We start from the raw sequence: 13,724 nt of genomic DNA, 5'->3' as shown, positions 1-13,724 counted from the left end.
TGGACACCAAAATGTAATTGAAAACCTTAATGAGACTCTTATCACATTCTTCTCAGGCCAAGGATAAGTACACTGAAATGGCAGTGCGGTTGAGGGACTATGAGGTGAAGAAGTATGAGCACTGGCTGACTGAAACACAACACAACTTGCCATTGCTAATGAAAAAGAACCTGTTGGCCATACGGACCAGTAAAAACCAAATCCAAGCAGAATTGGTATGTAGCTCTCACTGTTTCCTCACTTACAACTTTTACTTGATACTGTGCAAAACACAGGTACAGTAACCATCTCTGAAATTACTTTCATTTGTTTTTATTTTTATGATTAAAAGGTACCTAAAAGCAGCCAACGGAGGGTTGTACAATACATTGTGGACTTTTCTCCAGAGATCAAGGAAATCATTTCTGAGACAAACAACCTTGTGTCACTCGGCTATTCTGTGCCTGATCTGGCGAAAAATGTTGCTCTACAGGAGCACAAAATTATCAGGTAATGATAATCACCAATAACTAAATACCAAAACACAAAACAACCAATTGATGTAATCTCTGGCGTGACTTCTTTCGACCTTGGTTGTAGGTATGTGATTGATCTCAACAAACTCGTCAACTGCTACCACTCTGTAATGGACAGCCTGAATGAGGCCAAGGTCACTATGCTGGCTAAACATATCCAATCAGTCAAAGATGAGATGTATTTTGGATGTACAAGAATCAACTGGAGTTCATTGGGTATGGTGCATGCAGAGGCTAAAATCTCTCTTTAGATTTATTTACACTTGTTGTCTGATTGAATTATTATTGATTGAAAAATTAAATCAGATATTGTTTGTTTCATTTTAGGCATCCCTGACTTCATCAGCCATGGCATACAAGCCGTCTCTAAGTTTGAGTCAGTTGTCAGTCAGATTCAGAAGAATGAGAGAGACATTGAGTCCAAGTTGCAATCCATAATGATGGCCAACTTACTGAAATTCCCAGTTCCGGACAAATCAAACGACTTACCAGGTATTGTATTATTTATTGGATATAATGAATACAATGTTAGAATTCAGACATATTTCCATTGACTTAATTGCATATTTTTTTCAAGGTGTCAAGGTATTTTGTGAACGCATTGAGCGAGAGCGAGCCAAGACTGTAAATTTGCTGAGTCGGATGTATGCAGACATCGGACCCCTCATCACTAAGACAGAACATTTAATCATAGGAACCAGCAGTGGCAAATCCAAATGTATGGCAGATTATTACATGTACTGGGAACGCAAGGTCTTAGACTCCCTTATAAAGATGGTGCTGAGGTAAATACATGATGTTCATTTTTTTCAAGTTATCTACTTTGTGAACAGTAATAAATGCCGCTCATTTGAAATACAGCACAATATTAGTCTCTTGGTGACTTTCTCATCTAGGAACACTCAGGCCTTTAACATGGCGCTGAGGGGAAATACTGCTCTCTTCCAAGTTGATGCCATCCTATCTGCTCCTAAGATTGTGTTGCAGCCCCAAAGCAAGGAGATCTACTGGCTGATCATGCAATGTATCAAAGACTGTGTGGAGAGCACCAAGGTAGGATCATCATGAATGTCGTATGTACCACAGTATTTGAAAGAGATATTTGTAATTTGACACTGACAATGAGACTTGATTCTGCCCATATTGTTGTGTTTCAGCAATTTGTGCGTTGGATGCATGGGACCTGCATTGAGTGCCCTCCACAATCTGTGGGTGGTGAAGATGAGGTGGTGATATTTAGCTTTTATAGTGACGTGTGGCAGCATCCTCAGATAAATGAGAGCGCCATGACAGTGTCCCAGACCATACAGCGGTTACTCCTCTCTGTGGATCAGTACCTTGTTCACTGGAAACGCTATCAGCCCCTTTGGGAAAAGAACAAAACCAGCAGCAATGAAAAGTTTGCTGCAAAAAAACCATCGTGTGTCATGTATGATGATAGGCTGCAGTCCCTTTCTCGTATCAATCAGGAGTTGACACTGGAGCCTCTGTTTAAGAATGAGCATTCCATGCATCTGAACTTGGAGCTTCTGGCTCAAGCAGTGCGGGAGACCGCTGAGTCGTGGATCAGTTCACTGGGTAGCCTGCTCAACAAGCCTGCCAAAGAAGATCTCTTCAACTTGAGAGATGAACTCATGGTATTAATTCATACTACAATACTTGTCTCATATGTTTGTGTCGTAAATACTTTCTTTGTAATTTGTCCCTATGGCTATTTACCCCACAGCAACTCTCTGAGAATCTGAAACAGAACCCTGACACTTTTGAAGACCTGAAGTCTGTCCTTGGCACCATATCAGACATCAGGGACATGTCTCTAGATGTGGAGATGAGATTCATTGATATCCAGGAAAGATACAGAACACTGGCAATGTACAAAGTGGAGGTACTGTGTGTTCAATGTTAAATGATTATCTATTGAAAGAAAAAAGGTCATATTGTTTCACTTGTTAAATGTCTAAAGTTATTTTTGCATGTGTAGGTGGGAGAGGATGAACTGGAGCTGGTGGCCAGTATTGTCCCGATGTGGAGTGACCTGTTTGCAGAATCCAGAAAAGTGGATCGGAGTCTGACAGATGTCAAGAAATCATTCACTCTGGTAGGACATCTGAATAAACACAAAATTCTAATTACAATTAGAAATGTACATTTACAGTTCTTTTCGTTTTCTGCCTGCATTACACTCAAAGACTACAAAGGAGAAGATTGAAGAGTTTAAGCAGGAGCTGTTTATCTTTGCTGAAAGCTTCAATATGCATGGTCCTGGAGCTGTGGGTGATGATTTAGAGAAAGGTACTTATGCATTTGAACCCTGACTTCAGTTGCTATATACAGAGCAATAATATATTTTTAACATTTTTTGAACGTAGTGGAGGAACCTGTTGTCTTTTGTTCTCTGCAGGGCTGACCATTATGGGAACATATGAGGCAGACCTTGCCAAGATGGTAACAGGACGGCAGGAGCTAGCTAATGCAGAGAAGCTATTGGACCTACCAGTCACCGTTTATCCAGAGGTCATCAGCATGCAGAAGGACATGAAGGGCTTGAGACAGATATACGGCGTCTATAAAGCTCAGAAGGTAGGATGTGTGCATATTGAGATGCATTAAAATAATTTTAGTCAACGTGGTTTTTTAAGTATTTTCTGTGTTTGTCCTTACATCTTTCAGGATGCAAAGGCAGAGTGGTCTCAGACGTTGTGGGTGGATTTAGACATCCAGCTGCTACAGGAGGGTGTCGAGGGTTTTATCAAAAACTTGAGGCAGCTGCCCAAAGATGTGCGGGCGTTACCTGTGGCCTTCTTCCTAGAAGGACGCATGAAGGAGTTCAGAGAGTCTCTTCCACTTCTGCTGGACCTGAAGTGTGAGGCCCTCAGAGACAGGTCAGTCTGTAGATCCATACCAGATGATGAGAGTATTAAATATATATATTTTTTTTTTACAACTTTATTTATGATTTTTTTCATATTGAAAACATTGACATCATTGGTTAAGCATTTTTTTTTTTTTACAAAAGTTGTGAATCCCCCCCACCAGGTGGCATCCCCACAGACACATCCACTTAAACACTCACGTTTCAGACAGGCAGACAGAACATTAAAGGAAAACAAATATACATAACCAAATAATAAAAAAAAAAAAAGAAAAAATACAAAAAAAAAGAAAAAAGAAAAAAAAAGACTCAAACTACTCTGTGTAAATCCTTAAGGACATGACACCAACAACAAAGAAAAAAAAAAAAAAAAAAAAGAGTCCCAACAATCAGAACATGGACATTGTGAAGACTAGGACGGCAGCTATAAGAGAGTGAAAGAATAAAAAATAATTATTAGATAAAAACTGGAAGTCAGGCAAAAGGCAGGCTCTTGACATGAGTTATGAACTGTGACCAGGTTCTGTCATATTTATCCTCCAACCCACGTACTGCATACCTAGTTTTTTCCAGGGCCAATCCCAACATTACCTCTCTAATCCAATGAACAAAGGCATAAATATTTTAAATTTAAGTTAATCAAAATATGAATATGATGAGTACGACAACACCAAATGAACATGTGTTTTTATATTCCGGACCACAGACACTGGAAGGAACTGATGGAAAGGACCGGCACTAGCTTCGAGATGAACCCTGACACCTTCACTCTGGAGAACATGTTTGCTATGGAGTTACACAAATATGCAAATGTCATAGGTGACATTGTCACCTCTGCTGTAAAAGAGCTCAGTATTGAAAAGGCAAGTTTCTGTCTTCGTGAATTACATCAAACAGGAGTTACGGATCAGTTGTATTAGATTATAAGTGAAATCAAAAATACTTTCAAAGAAATTGCTCATGTGTGTGTTTGTGTGTCTGCTGCACTTCCAGGGAGTAAAGGAGGTGGTTGAAACCTGGGAAAACATGAAGTTCAGTGTTCTGCCCTACTTCAAAGGCACCCAGGAACGTGGTTCTATTCTGGGTGCAGTGGACGAGATCTTGATGAATGTGGACAATGATGCCATGAATTTACAGAGTATGGCAGGCAGCCGCTTTGTTGGACCTTTCCTTGGCACCATACAGCAATGGGAAAAAGATCTGTCCCTTATCAGTGAGACCATAGAGGTCAGTGAGAGAGGCCAAATCTCCCATCACACATTAGCCAAAGCATAAAATCCCTACTGAATTTTTTTTTTGCACAGGTATGGTTGCTGGTGCAACGAAAATGGATGTACCTGGAGAGCATATTCATTGGTGGAGACATTCGCTCACAGTTACCTGAGGAAGCCAAGAAATTTGATAACATTGACAAAAAATTCAAAGAAGTGAGTGTTGCCATAATATTTGCCTGATGAAAGCAATATATTCAGTTAAAATAAAATTAATATATTGTCTTCTTATTTTTTTGTGTAGATAATGAGTGACACAGTGAAGGGTCCAAACATTAAGCGGTGTTGCCTGATTCCCAACCGGCTAACAGATCTGCAGGCCCTCAGTGATGGCCTAGAGAGGTGCCAGAAGAGTCTTAATGACTACCTGGACTCCAAGCGGAACGCCTTTCCTCGCTTCTTCTTCATCTCAGATGATGAACTGCTCAGCATTCTGGGGAGTAGTGACCCCGCCTGTGTCCAGGAGCACATGATAAAGGTATCACAGCACTACAAACAGAGATACAAGATACTCTTAAAATATGACACTGTTTATGAAACAAAAACATAAAATAAGATACATTCAGCAAAATAACAGAAAAGGCATTTGCCATTATTCCTCAAAGCAGGATGAGGAGGAGCACTGTTTGCCATGTGTGAAACATTTTCTAGATATTTTTCTTTTCTTTGTTCTATAAGATGTATGACAACATAGCATCTCTGAGGTTTGATGTGGAAGGCAGTGGGGAGACCGTAGCTGGAGCCATGGTGTCTGCTGAGGGTGAGGTGATGGAGCTGAAGAAGCCCATCCCAGTGGAGGGCAGGGTGGAGGAGTGGATGACGGGAATACTCCTGGAGATGAGGAGGACTAATAGACTCATCACCAAGGAAGCCATCTTCCGCTACTGTGAAGACAGGAGCAGGTGTGTGCAAATACTATACTAATGTTTGTGTGCGCCAATGAGCCACAGTAAATGTATCATTCCTGTGTCTCTCAGAGTGGACTGGATGTTGCTGTACCAAGGCATGGTGGTCCTGGCTGCAAATCAAGTGTGGTGGACCTGGGAGGTAGAGGACGTCTTCAAAAATGTGAAGAAGGGAGAGAAGCACGCACTAAAAAACTATGCTAAGAAAATGCATCAGCAGATTGATGAGCTGGTGATGCGCATCACACAACCTATGAAGAAAAATGACAGACGAAAGATAAACACAGTGCTTATCATCGATGTCCATGCAAGAGATATTGTAGACAGCTTTGTACTGAACAGGTAACCATTGCCACTTTTCATTTTGTTAGTTTTCACTTTTTTCATAGCACATGACAGTGTAACTCATGTATTTACCATAAAACTTGAATACTCTTTCCAGTATAATGGATGCACAAGAGTTTGAGTGGGAGAGCCAACTCAGATTCTACTGGGTCAAGAAACACGACGACCTGTTTGTGCGTCAGTGCAGTGCTTCATTCTCTTACGGCTATGAATACATGGGGCTGAACGGTCGATTGGTTATAACCCCACTGACAGACCGTATCTACCTCACCCTCACACAGGTCTGAGAAACTCTGATCGTTTTTTTATCAACCAAACAGATATTTAAAAAACACCCAAGCAGACTCATGTAAATTGTTGCATCAGCTTATTTTGACAGCATGTTGTCTGTATGTGGGTGTGTATTTGTGATGCAGGCCCTCTCCATGTACCTGGGTGGAGCTCCTGCTGGACCTGCTGGTACAGGAAAGACAGAGTCAACCAAAGATCTGGCCAAGGCTTTAGGCCTGCTGTGTGTGGTTACAAACTGTGGTGAGGGCATGGACTACATGGTAAGAATAGCTCACAGCTGAAAAATATCTTTGTACGTTATACCTGTTCTGGATTAAGATATTACTGTGTGTAAGTTTTGTCCAAACTATAACTAAATATAAAAAATAGGTACATTGTTTTGACTGGCTAGTATGGCTAGTTATAAAAGCATAATAAAGTAATAAAAAACATATGTTCCCTACATTAGCTTTATTTCTTCCAGTGCACTCATTTGCATAAATCTCAGAAGTGATTGCCACAAGTTTCACGAATCCTTCAACAAATAATTTGTTTGGTTTGTTGAGTGCAAAATTGGCTTTGTGTGTGTGCTGGACAAAGTAGCAACTCTTTTTTAAATTTGTCACAAGCTGTTCCTTGAATTCTTTTCCTCTCTTTGCGCAGGCTGTGGGTAAGATCTTCTCTGGCCTTGCCCAGTGTGGAGCGTGGGGCTGCTTTGATGAGTTCAATCGCATTGATGCCTCAGTGTTGTCAGTTATCTCCTCCCAAATCCAGACCATCCGCAATGCTCTCATCCTGCACCTAAAAAGGTTTCATGTAAGTCTGTTGTAGTTATGCAGTTTTCATATAAATTAAAGGATATTTTCTATTTGAAGGTTAGTTCACTCGTGATAATTTAAATTGATAGCTTGCTTTTTATCCTTTATGCAGACACATTTTTAACCATTATCCATACTAAACGACCTCCTTATTACTATACACATCAGTTTGAAGGGCAAGAGATCAGCCTGGACGGCCGCATGGGGATTTTCATCACCATGAACCCAGGTTATGCAGGACGCACTGAGCTGCCAGAATCAGTGAAAGCCCTCTTCAGGCCTGTGGTGGTAATTGTGCCAGACCTGCAGCAGATCTGTGAGATCATGCTCTTCTCTGAGGGGTTCCTGATGGCTAAGGTGATGGACACACACATAAAAACACAAGTAACATTTATACTGTTTTGCTGATGATCTCATCCTGAGTAATGTATAATGAGCCATGTATTTGGAAATGCATGGATCAATTGTAATAATTTACTTTGACATTTTTGTTGTTGTTTTTTCAATGTGGAAAGACACATATAAATATAAATGCAGAGTTTTTTTATTGAGGATTTCATACCTTCCCTTTTGCTCAAATCAGGTGCTGGCAAAGAAGATGACAGTACTGTATAAGCTGGCTCGTGAGCAGCTGTCCAAACAGTCTCATTATGATTTTGGCTTGCGAGCTCTGAAGTCTGTCCTCGTGATGGCAGGAGAGCTGAAGAGAGGTTCACCAGACCTCAGTGAGGTAGAGACCAAATATCATTTTTCATGATTTATTATTATTTTTTAAATTATTTTTATATTGTTGCTTACATTTAATACACAATAAGTGAGGTTTTTATTTTGGATTTCTCAGGTACACACTGAAGTTTAATTATTGTTGGGAAAATGCTGAGAATTTGTTTACATTTCCCAGAACAACATTTTGATGAGGTCTTAAAGCAAAGATTCAGACAGTGCCTGCTTAACATTTCGCTGAAGCCAGAGAGAATATGAGAAAGAAATACTTCTGGTATTATAGTAGTCTATTACAGGTTGTACGGCTCCTTGTCAGTTTATTTAAAGTAATATGCAGGGGCTACATTATGGCTTAAAAACTGTGTGGCTTGGCTTAAAAAGTTTGCAAATGTAAATGAAAAACCTTGTTTGTTTTCTTAAATAATTGTAGGTTTAAATAACATTAAAAGAGAAAAACCAGTGGGCATCACACAGATCAATTGTCATAGTTTTTAAAATGTATTTTTGTGTTTCCTCTCGACAGGATGTGGTGCTGATGCGTGCTCTCAGGGACATGAACCTGCCAAAGTTTGTGTTCGAAGATGTGCCCCTGTTCCTCGGGCTGATTTCAGATCTGTTCCCTGGCCTGGACTGCCCTCGTGTTCGCTATCCCAACTTCAATGATGCTGTGGAAGAGATCCTGCAAGACAACAGATACGTCATGCTGTCTAACCAGGTGTCTCAAATCATTCAAAATCAAATCAAATTACTTTATATATCCCTGAGGGGAAATTCAGTTAGTTTGTTAGCTCTGGAAGAATTACTCTAGGAGTGTGAGACAGAAGAGCCGTCCACTGTTGTTTTTTTGATCAACAAAGGTTTTGTGTAACGGATGATCTGGGTATTTCAAGATGGCCTCTGTCGTGGCAATTTTGACAACTGCACTAAGTTAATTGGTGAGCTGGCCAAACACAAAGCACTCAATACTCTGTTCAGCAAGTTTTATTAGCACATTCATATTCCATACACCACACAATTCCGAATGGCTCTTTTACAGTACAACAAAGTCCCATACACCGCTCTTTTATCTGTTGTATTTCCAAACATTGATTCTTCAGCAAGACTGCGGCCCTATCTTCCCCCCATATACATCACATCAGGACAGAGCCCACTGGCCCACACGTTCCCCTCAGTCATGGTGTCATCAGAGTTGAGTTCAAAGAGTGAGTTCCCAGAAGGCTTTGTGTCTTGAATACCAAGTAGGTCGCCGCCTACTTCATGTCCCACCATGCAGGAAACACTAAATTTCCTTCACACCTCGAACATCTTGAAAGTGCATCTCTCCACCACCTCCTCCAGTGCGTCCAACCTGGCTCCAATCACAGAGCCAGCTCTTTTGACCAGTCTGTCCAACCGCCTTGCATCTCTGTGTCTTTTCATCTTGCTCTTAGATTTGATTCTTTGAGATACAGACTTTCCTACACAACTTAAAGGCCACTGATGAGTTACAGTGGCACATATTTAGTTAAAGCAAGTAAGTGTTTAGATGTTAATATACTCTGTTATTTATGCTATCTGTGGTTTTAGGTGGATAAAGTGGTGCAGATGTATGAGACGATGATGACGAGACACACGACCATGGTTGTTGGCCCAACCGGTGGAGGGAAGTCCGTTGTCATCACCACATTGTGTCAAGCTCAGACCAAGTCAGTTTACATCACCTAAGTTCACACCACCTTCCTGATCTCTTGTATGGACAATGGTGACCTTTATTTTATTTTATCAGATTGGGATTACAAACCAAGATGTATCCTCTGAACCCTAAAGCCATGAGTGTCATTGAACTTTACGGTATTCTGGACCCTGACACAAGAGACTGGACTGATGGGATCTTATCCAACATCTTCCGTGACATTAACAGGCCTACTGACAAAAAAGAGCGGAGGTAAAAAAACAAAAAAACACAAGACATTAAATTGATCAGTTGATTATGTTTTTGCCAGTGATGTCATTCATTAATTTATCCCTAAAACATAAGTTATTAATTGGACTCACAGGTACATTCTGTTCGATGGGGATGTGGATGCTCTGTGGGTCGAGAATATGAACTCAGTGATGGATGACAACAAGCTCCTCACTCTAGCCAATGGAGAACGGATCCGTTTACAGAGCCACTGTGCCCTGCTGTTCGAGGTTTGTCTTAATTTCGAGATGGATGCCAACAGAATACCTTCTTCTACACTTTTCTACAAAGCAACTCTCAGAGCAATAATGTATGTAAACTTCTCCATCCCAGGTTGGAGACCTGCAGTATGCTTCCCCTGCTACTGTTTCTCGCTGTGGGATGGTTTTTGTTGACCCCAAAAACCTGCGATACACCCCTTACTGGCAGAGATGGGTGAACAACAGACCTGAAGGGGTATGAGGAAAAACATTTGGTAACGCTTTATATTAAGGTCCTTGTAATAACCATTAATTAATAAGTAATAATTGTTGTTAATTAATGGTTCTCGCTTTAGATCCCTTTAGCTGCAAAAAGCATAGTTAACTGTTAACAAGTGCATAGTTAACTAATAATAGATGAGCAATAAAGTATATTTTAATGTCAATAACCAAACAAAAGATTAATAAAGGCATGGCAAAGACATAATGGGTGGGTTATGGGTGTTTGTAATGCTAATATGAAGAATTATAAGATACTCATAAGGCTTTTATTAATGTTCTTATTATACATCTCTTATAGCCTGCTATTAGCTGTATTATAATGCCATTATCAACACCTATATAGGCTTATAAACACACAGTAATGTTAATAAGCATCTTGTAAGGACTTACAAGGGCCTTATTACTTAATTAATGGTTATTACAAGGACCTTAATATAAAGCATTATCAAACATTTACACTACATAACAACTGTAATTGCTTGTAGTTTGATCATATCTCAACACATTCTGTTTTGTTTTTTTCAAGGAAAAAAAAGTGCTCAACAAACTGTTTGAGAAATATGTGCCCAGCTCTATTGACATGATTGTGGATGGAATCGTTGATGGAAAACAGGGCCAGAAACTGAAGACTGTCGTGCCTCAGACAGATCTTAACATGGTAGATTAATCTCATCTGTCTCATATGACCTCCAGTACCAGTATTGTTGTATTCATGCATGAAGATAAGTATCAGACTACGTGAAAGACCTTTGCATGTGTTGGCTGTGTGTTCAGGTGACTCAGCTGTGCATGACATTGGATGCGCTGCTTGAGAGTGAGAGCAGCAGTGCTGAAGTCCTGGAGTGTTACTTCCTGGAAGCTCTGTATTGCTCACTGGGGGCAACATTGCTGGAGAGCGGCAGGATCAAGTTTGATGAGTTCATCAAAAAGCTTTCCTGCTTAACTACAGTGCATGATGAGAAAGCCCTGGCTGGGCCTGGTGAGATCCCAGGTAAAACACAAGAACGTAGATAATTTTGAAATCAGCATGCATGATCAAGATTATGTACTATCATGAACCCTTTTAGCTACAGTTCATGCATAGCATTTAACATTGTATACTAGAGAACAATATTGGGAGATATAATTTAATATGAGATTGACACCTTTGAAAGTCAATATACAGGATTGCTTTATGATCTTAGTCTGAATTACTAAATGTCATGATAAAATAAGCCCAGTTTTACTTTTTGACAATTGTATTCTTCACATGAATATGTGTAAGTGCATTGTATGTAACTTTTCTATCTTAATGATAACACAATGTCTGCATCCATACAGGATATCTCCCGACTCTGTATGATTTCCATTTTGATGGAACACAGGAGAAATGGGTTCCCTGGAGTTCCCTGGTCACCAAATACATTCACAACCTTGAGAGGAAGTTTGCTGATATTCTAGGTAAAGGTCAATTCTGTGAGCTGTGAGGCGAGGACAAATCAACTTTCCTGCATGCACATATACACATGGAATTAAACGTTCCACTTTGATTCTCTGATCCTCCATCTTGCTTTAGTGCCAACTATCGACACTACTAGAGCCAGTTGGATCCTGGAACAGATGGTAAAGATAAAGAGGCCGGTGCTTCTGGTTGGAGAATCTGGAACTTCCAAGACTGCCACCATTCATAACTTCCTGAAGAACCTCAATGCAGATACAAGGGTGAATATAGCATCTAACCATGCATTTGCATGTTCTGTCACTTGAGTTTAAATCATTTTTGTTTCTCCCTCTCTGTTTCTAGATCACTCTGATCATCAACTTTTCATCCAGAACAACTTCATTGGACCTGCAGAGGAATCTTGAGGCCAATGTGGAGAAAAGGACCAAGGAGACCTACGGGCCTCCTATGGGGAAGAGACTGCTGGTCTTTATGGATGACATGAATATGCCAAAGGTACGTACTTCAAGCTCTTAACCAAGTCTGATAACACTTTACAATAACCATCTAAGTGATGTTTATAGATGGTTTATAAACCAATTATTAACCATTTACAAAATTCTATACATATTTAATCTTTAAATGTTTTCAAACAATTTCTTAAAGGTATATGAATCATTTTGTAATCATTTACATACTTAATATGGTGTTAAAATTGTTATAATGAGTGCAAAACTATTAATAAACTAATAATTATAATGTAATTGTTTGTTTATGATAAAGTAACTATCAACTTACATTAATATACCTTCTATTTGGCATTTATAAATTATAGTTCAACATTAATACATTTTCTATTTACCATTCTAAATGGCCTATATACGGTTTATAAATGGTGATTAAACATTAATAAACTATCTGCTTACCATTTATAAATGGTCTATTTACCATCTATAAATGATGGTTATTGTAAAGTGTTACCCCAAGTCTTTTATCTCCTTAACTGTGACAGCGCTTGCACTGTATGTGTGACATTATTGTAATATACTTTATGCTTGTCCAGGTGGATAGTTACGGCACACAACAGCCCATCGCACTTCTGAAGCTGTTATTGGACAGAGGAGGCATATATGACAGAGGAAAGGATCTAAATTACAAAATCCTCAAGGATCTTGGTTTTGTTGCTGCCATGGGAAAGGCAGGAGGTGGGAGGAACGAGGTGGATCCCCGTTTCATCTCGCTCTTCAGTGTCTTCAGCATCCCCTTCCCTGCAGTGGACTCTCTCCATCTTATCTATGCTTCCATTATCAATGGCCACACCAGAGTGAGTCCCTCTTTTTACCATATTAATCAATACACATCAGAATCTCAGTCATCTCTATCACCCATATTTGTCCAGTGTGCTTCACTAAGGACATTTTTGGCTTCTTAATTTTTATTTATTTTAATCTATCATAAGTCTATAATAAACTGTGTAGTGGAAACGCAAACACTCAAGCCCTTAAGGAAAAATAGTCCCATTGAAACCCAAAAAACCCATCTCCCCTTATCTCAGCCAATACAGAATAAAATATTTTGTTTATCGGACACTGCACAATAAAATATAATGCTAGGGGGATTTTTTTCAGTCTGGGACCTGTCAGTAATAAACAACAACATTAATTTGATATTAATGTTGTTTATCACTGACAAAAAAAATCCCCCTAGTATTTAGGGTACAGAAAATTATTACATTTAATAATTACATTTTCACATCAACACCAGTGGCATTATGTAAACAAAGGGCTAACATTCATAAACTGAATTAATATTTGGTAGTTATGATGGAAGTTGTATATTTAATTCAGTGAAAGTGAAAAATAATTTTAATATATAGCTTTTGGCAGTTTTTTTGACATGAGCATTTTTGTCCTCTAAGTATTTATGGAAACTTTAAAAAAAAAAAGGATGAACAGGGGTTTATACACATGGTGAAATATTTTAGGGATTTGAAGACGCCATACAGAAGGTGTGTGATAAAGTCACCCACTGCACACTGGAACTGTACAACAACATCATCCATGATCTGCCACCCACTCCATCCAAGTTCCACTACATCTTTAACCTGAGGGATCTGTCAAGAGTGTACAATGGGCTGACCCTCACCAAACCTGACAGGTCA

General features: G+C 39.5%; 1 protein-coding gene across 1 annotated transcript in view; it reads left to right on the top strand.

The window, feature by feature from the left end:
- dnah10 (dynein axonemal heavy chain 10) overlaps window positions 1-13,724 on the top strand; it is a 34,506-nt gene that overhangs the window by 5,797 nt on the left and 14,985 nt on the right. Inside the window, exons 13-47 of the mRNA XM_059337187.1 lie at window positions 57-215; window positions 332-489; window positions 580-731; window positions 843-1,007; window positions 1,093-1,300; window positions 1,412-1,568; window positions 1,673-2,152; window positions 2,242-2,400; window positions 2,497-2,613; window positions 2,705-2,807; window positions 2,917-3,095; window positions 3,186-3,397; window positions 4,094-4,250; window positions 4,381-4,614; window positions 4,692-4,814; window positions 4,903-5,136; window positions 5,337-5,560; window positions 5,636-5,905; window positions 6,006-6,189; window positions 6,325-6,459; window positions 6,842-6,994; window positions 7,165-7,353; window positions 7,580-7,726; window positions 8,243-8,434; window positions 9,286-9,404; window positions 9,485-9,643; window positions 9,756-9,891; window positions 9,995-10,117; window positions 10,670-10,801; window positions 10,918-11,134; window positions 11,464-11,583; window positions 11,699-11,844; window positions 11,927-12,079; window positions 12,627-12,887; window positions 13,548-13,720. Of these exons, the coding sequence (XP_059193170.1) occupies window positions 57-215; window positions 332-489; window positions 580-731; window positions 843-1,007; window positions 1,093-1,300; window positions 1,412-1,568; window positions 1,673-2,152; window positions 2,242-2,400; window positions 2,497-2,613; window positions 2,705-2,807; window positions 2,917-3,095; window positions 3,186-3,397; window positions 4,094-4,250; window positions 4,381-4,614; window positions 4,692-4,814; window positions 4,903-5,136; window positions 5,337-5,560; window positions 5,636-5,905; window positions 6,006-6,189; window positions 6,325-6,459; window positions 6,842-6,994; window positions 7,165-7,353; window positions 7,580-7,726; window positions 8,243-8,434; window positions 9,286-9,404; window positions 9,485-9,643; window positions 9,756-9,891; window positions 9,995-10,117; window positions 10,670-10,801; window positions 10,918-11,134; window positions 11,464-11,583; window positions 11,699-11,844; window positions 11,927-12,079; window positions 12,627-12,887; window positions 13,548-13,720 (6,230 nt within the window). The remainder of the gene's footprint in view (window positions 1-56; window positions 216-331; window positions 490-579; window positions 732-842; window positions 1,008-1,092; window positions 1,301-1,411; window positions 1,569-1,672; window positions 2,153-2,241; window positions 2,401-2,496; window positions 2,614-2,704; window positions 2,808-2,916; window positions 3,096-3,185; window positions 3,398-4,093; window positions 4,251-4,380; window positions 4,615-4,691; window positions 4,815-4,902; window positions 5,137-5,336; window positions 5,561-5,635; window positions 5,906-6,005; window positions 6,190-6,324; window positions 6,460-6,841; window positions 6,995-7,164; window positions 7,354-7,579; window positions 7,727-8,242; window positions 8,435-9,285; window positions 9,405-9,484; window positions 9,644-9,755; window positions 9,892-9,994; window positions 10,118-10,669; window positions 10,802-10,917; window positions 11,135-11,463; window positions 11,584-11,698; window positions 11,845-11,926; window positions 12,080-12,626; window positions 12,888-13,547; window positions 13,721-13,724) is intronic.

The sequence above is a fragment of the Centropristis striata genome, chromosome 7, assembly GCF_030273125.1.
Source record: "Centropristis striata isolate RG_2023a ecotype Rhode Island chromosome 7, C.striata_1.0, whole genome shotgun sequence".
Classification (NCBI taxonomy): Eukaryota; Metazoa; Chordata; class Actinopteri; order Perciformes; family Serranidae; genus Centropristis; species Centropristis striata.
The sequence above is the reverse complement of the archived record's forward strand: the minus strand, read 5'-3'. Positions and strand labels throughout refer to the sequence as shown.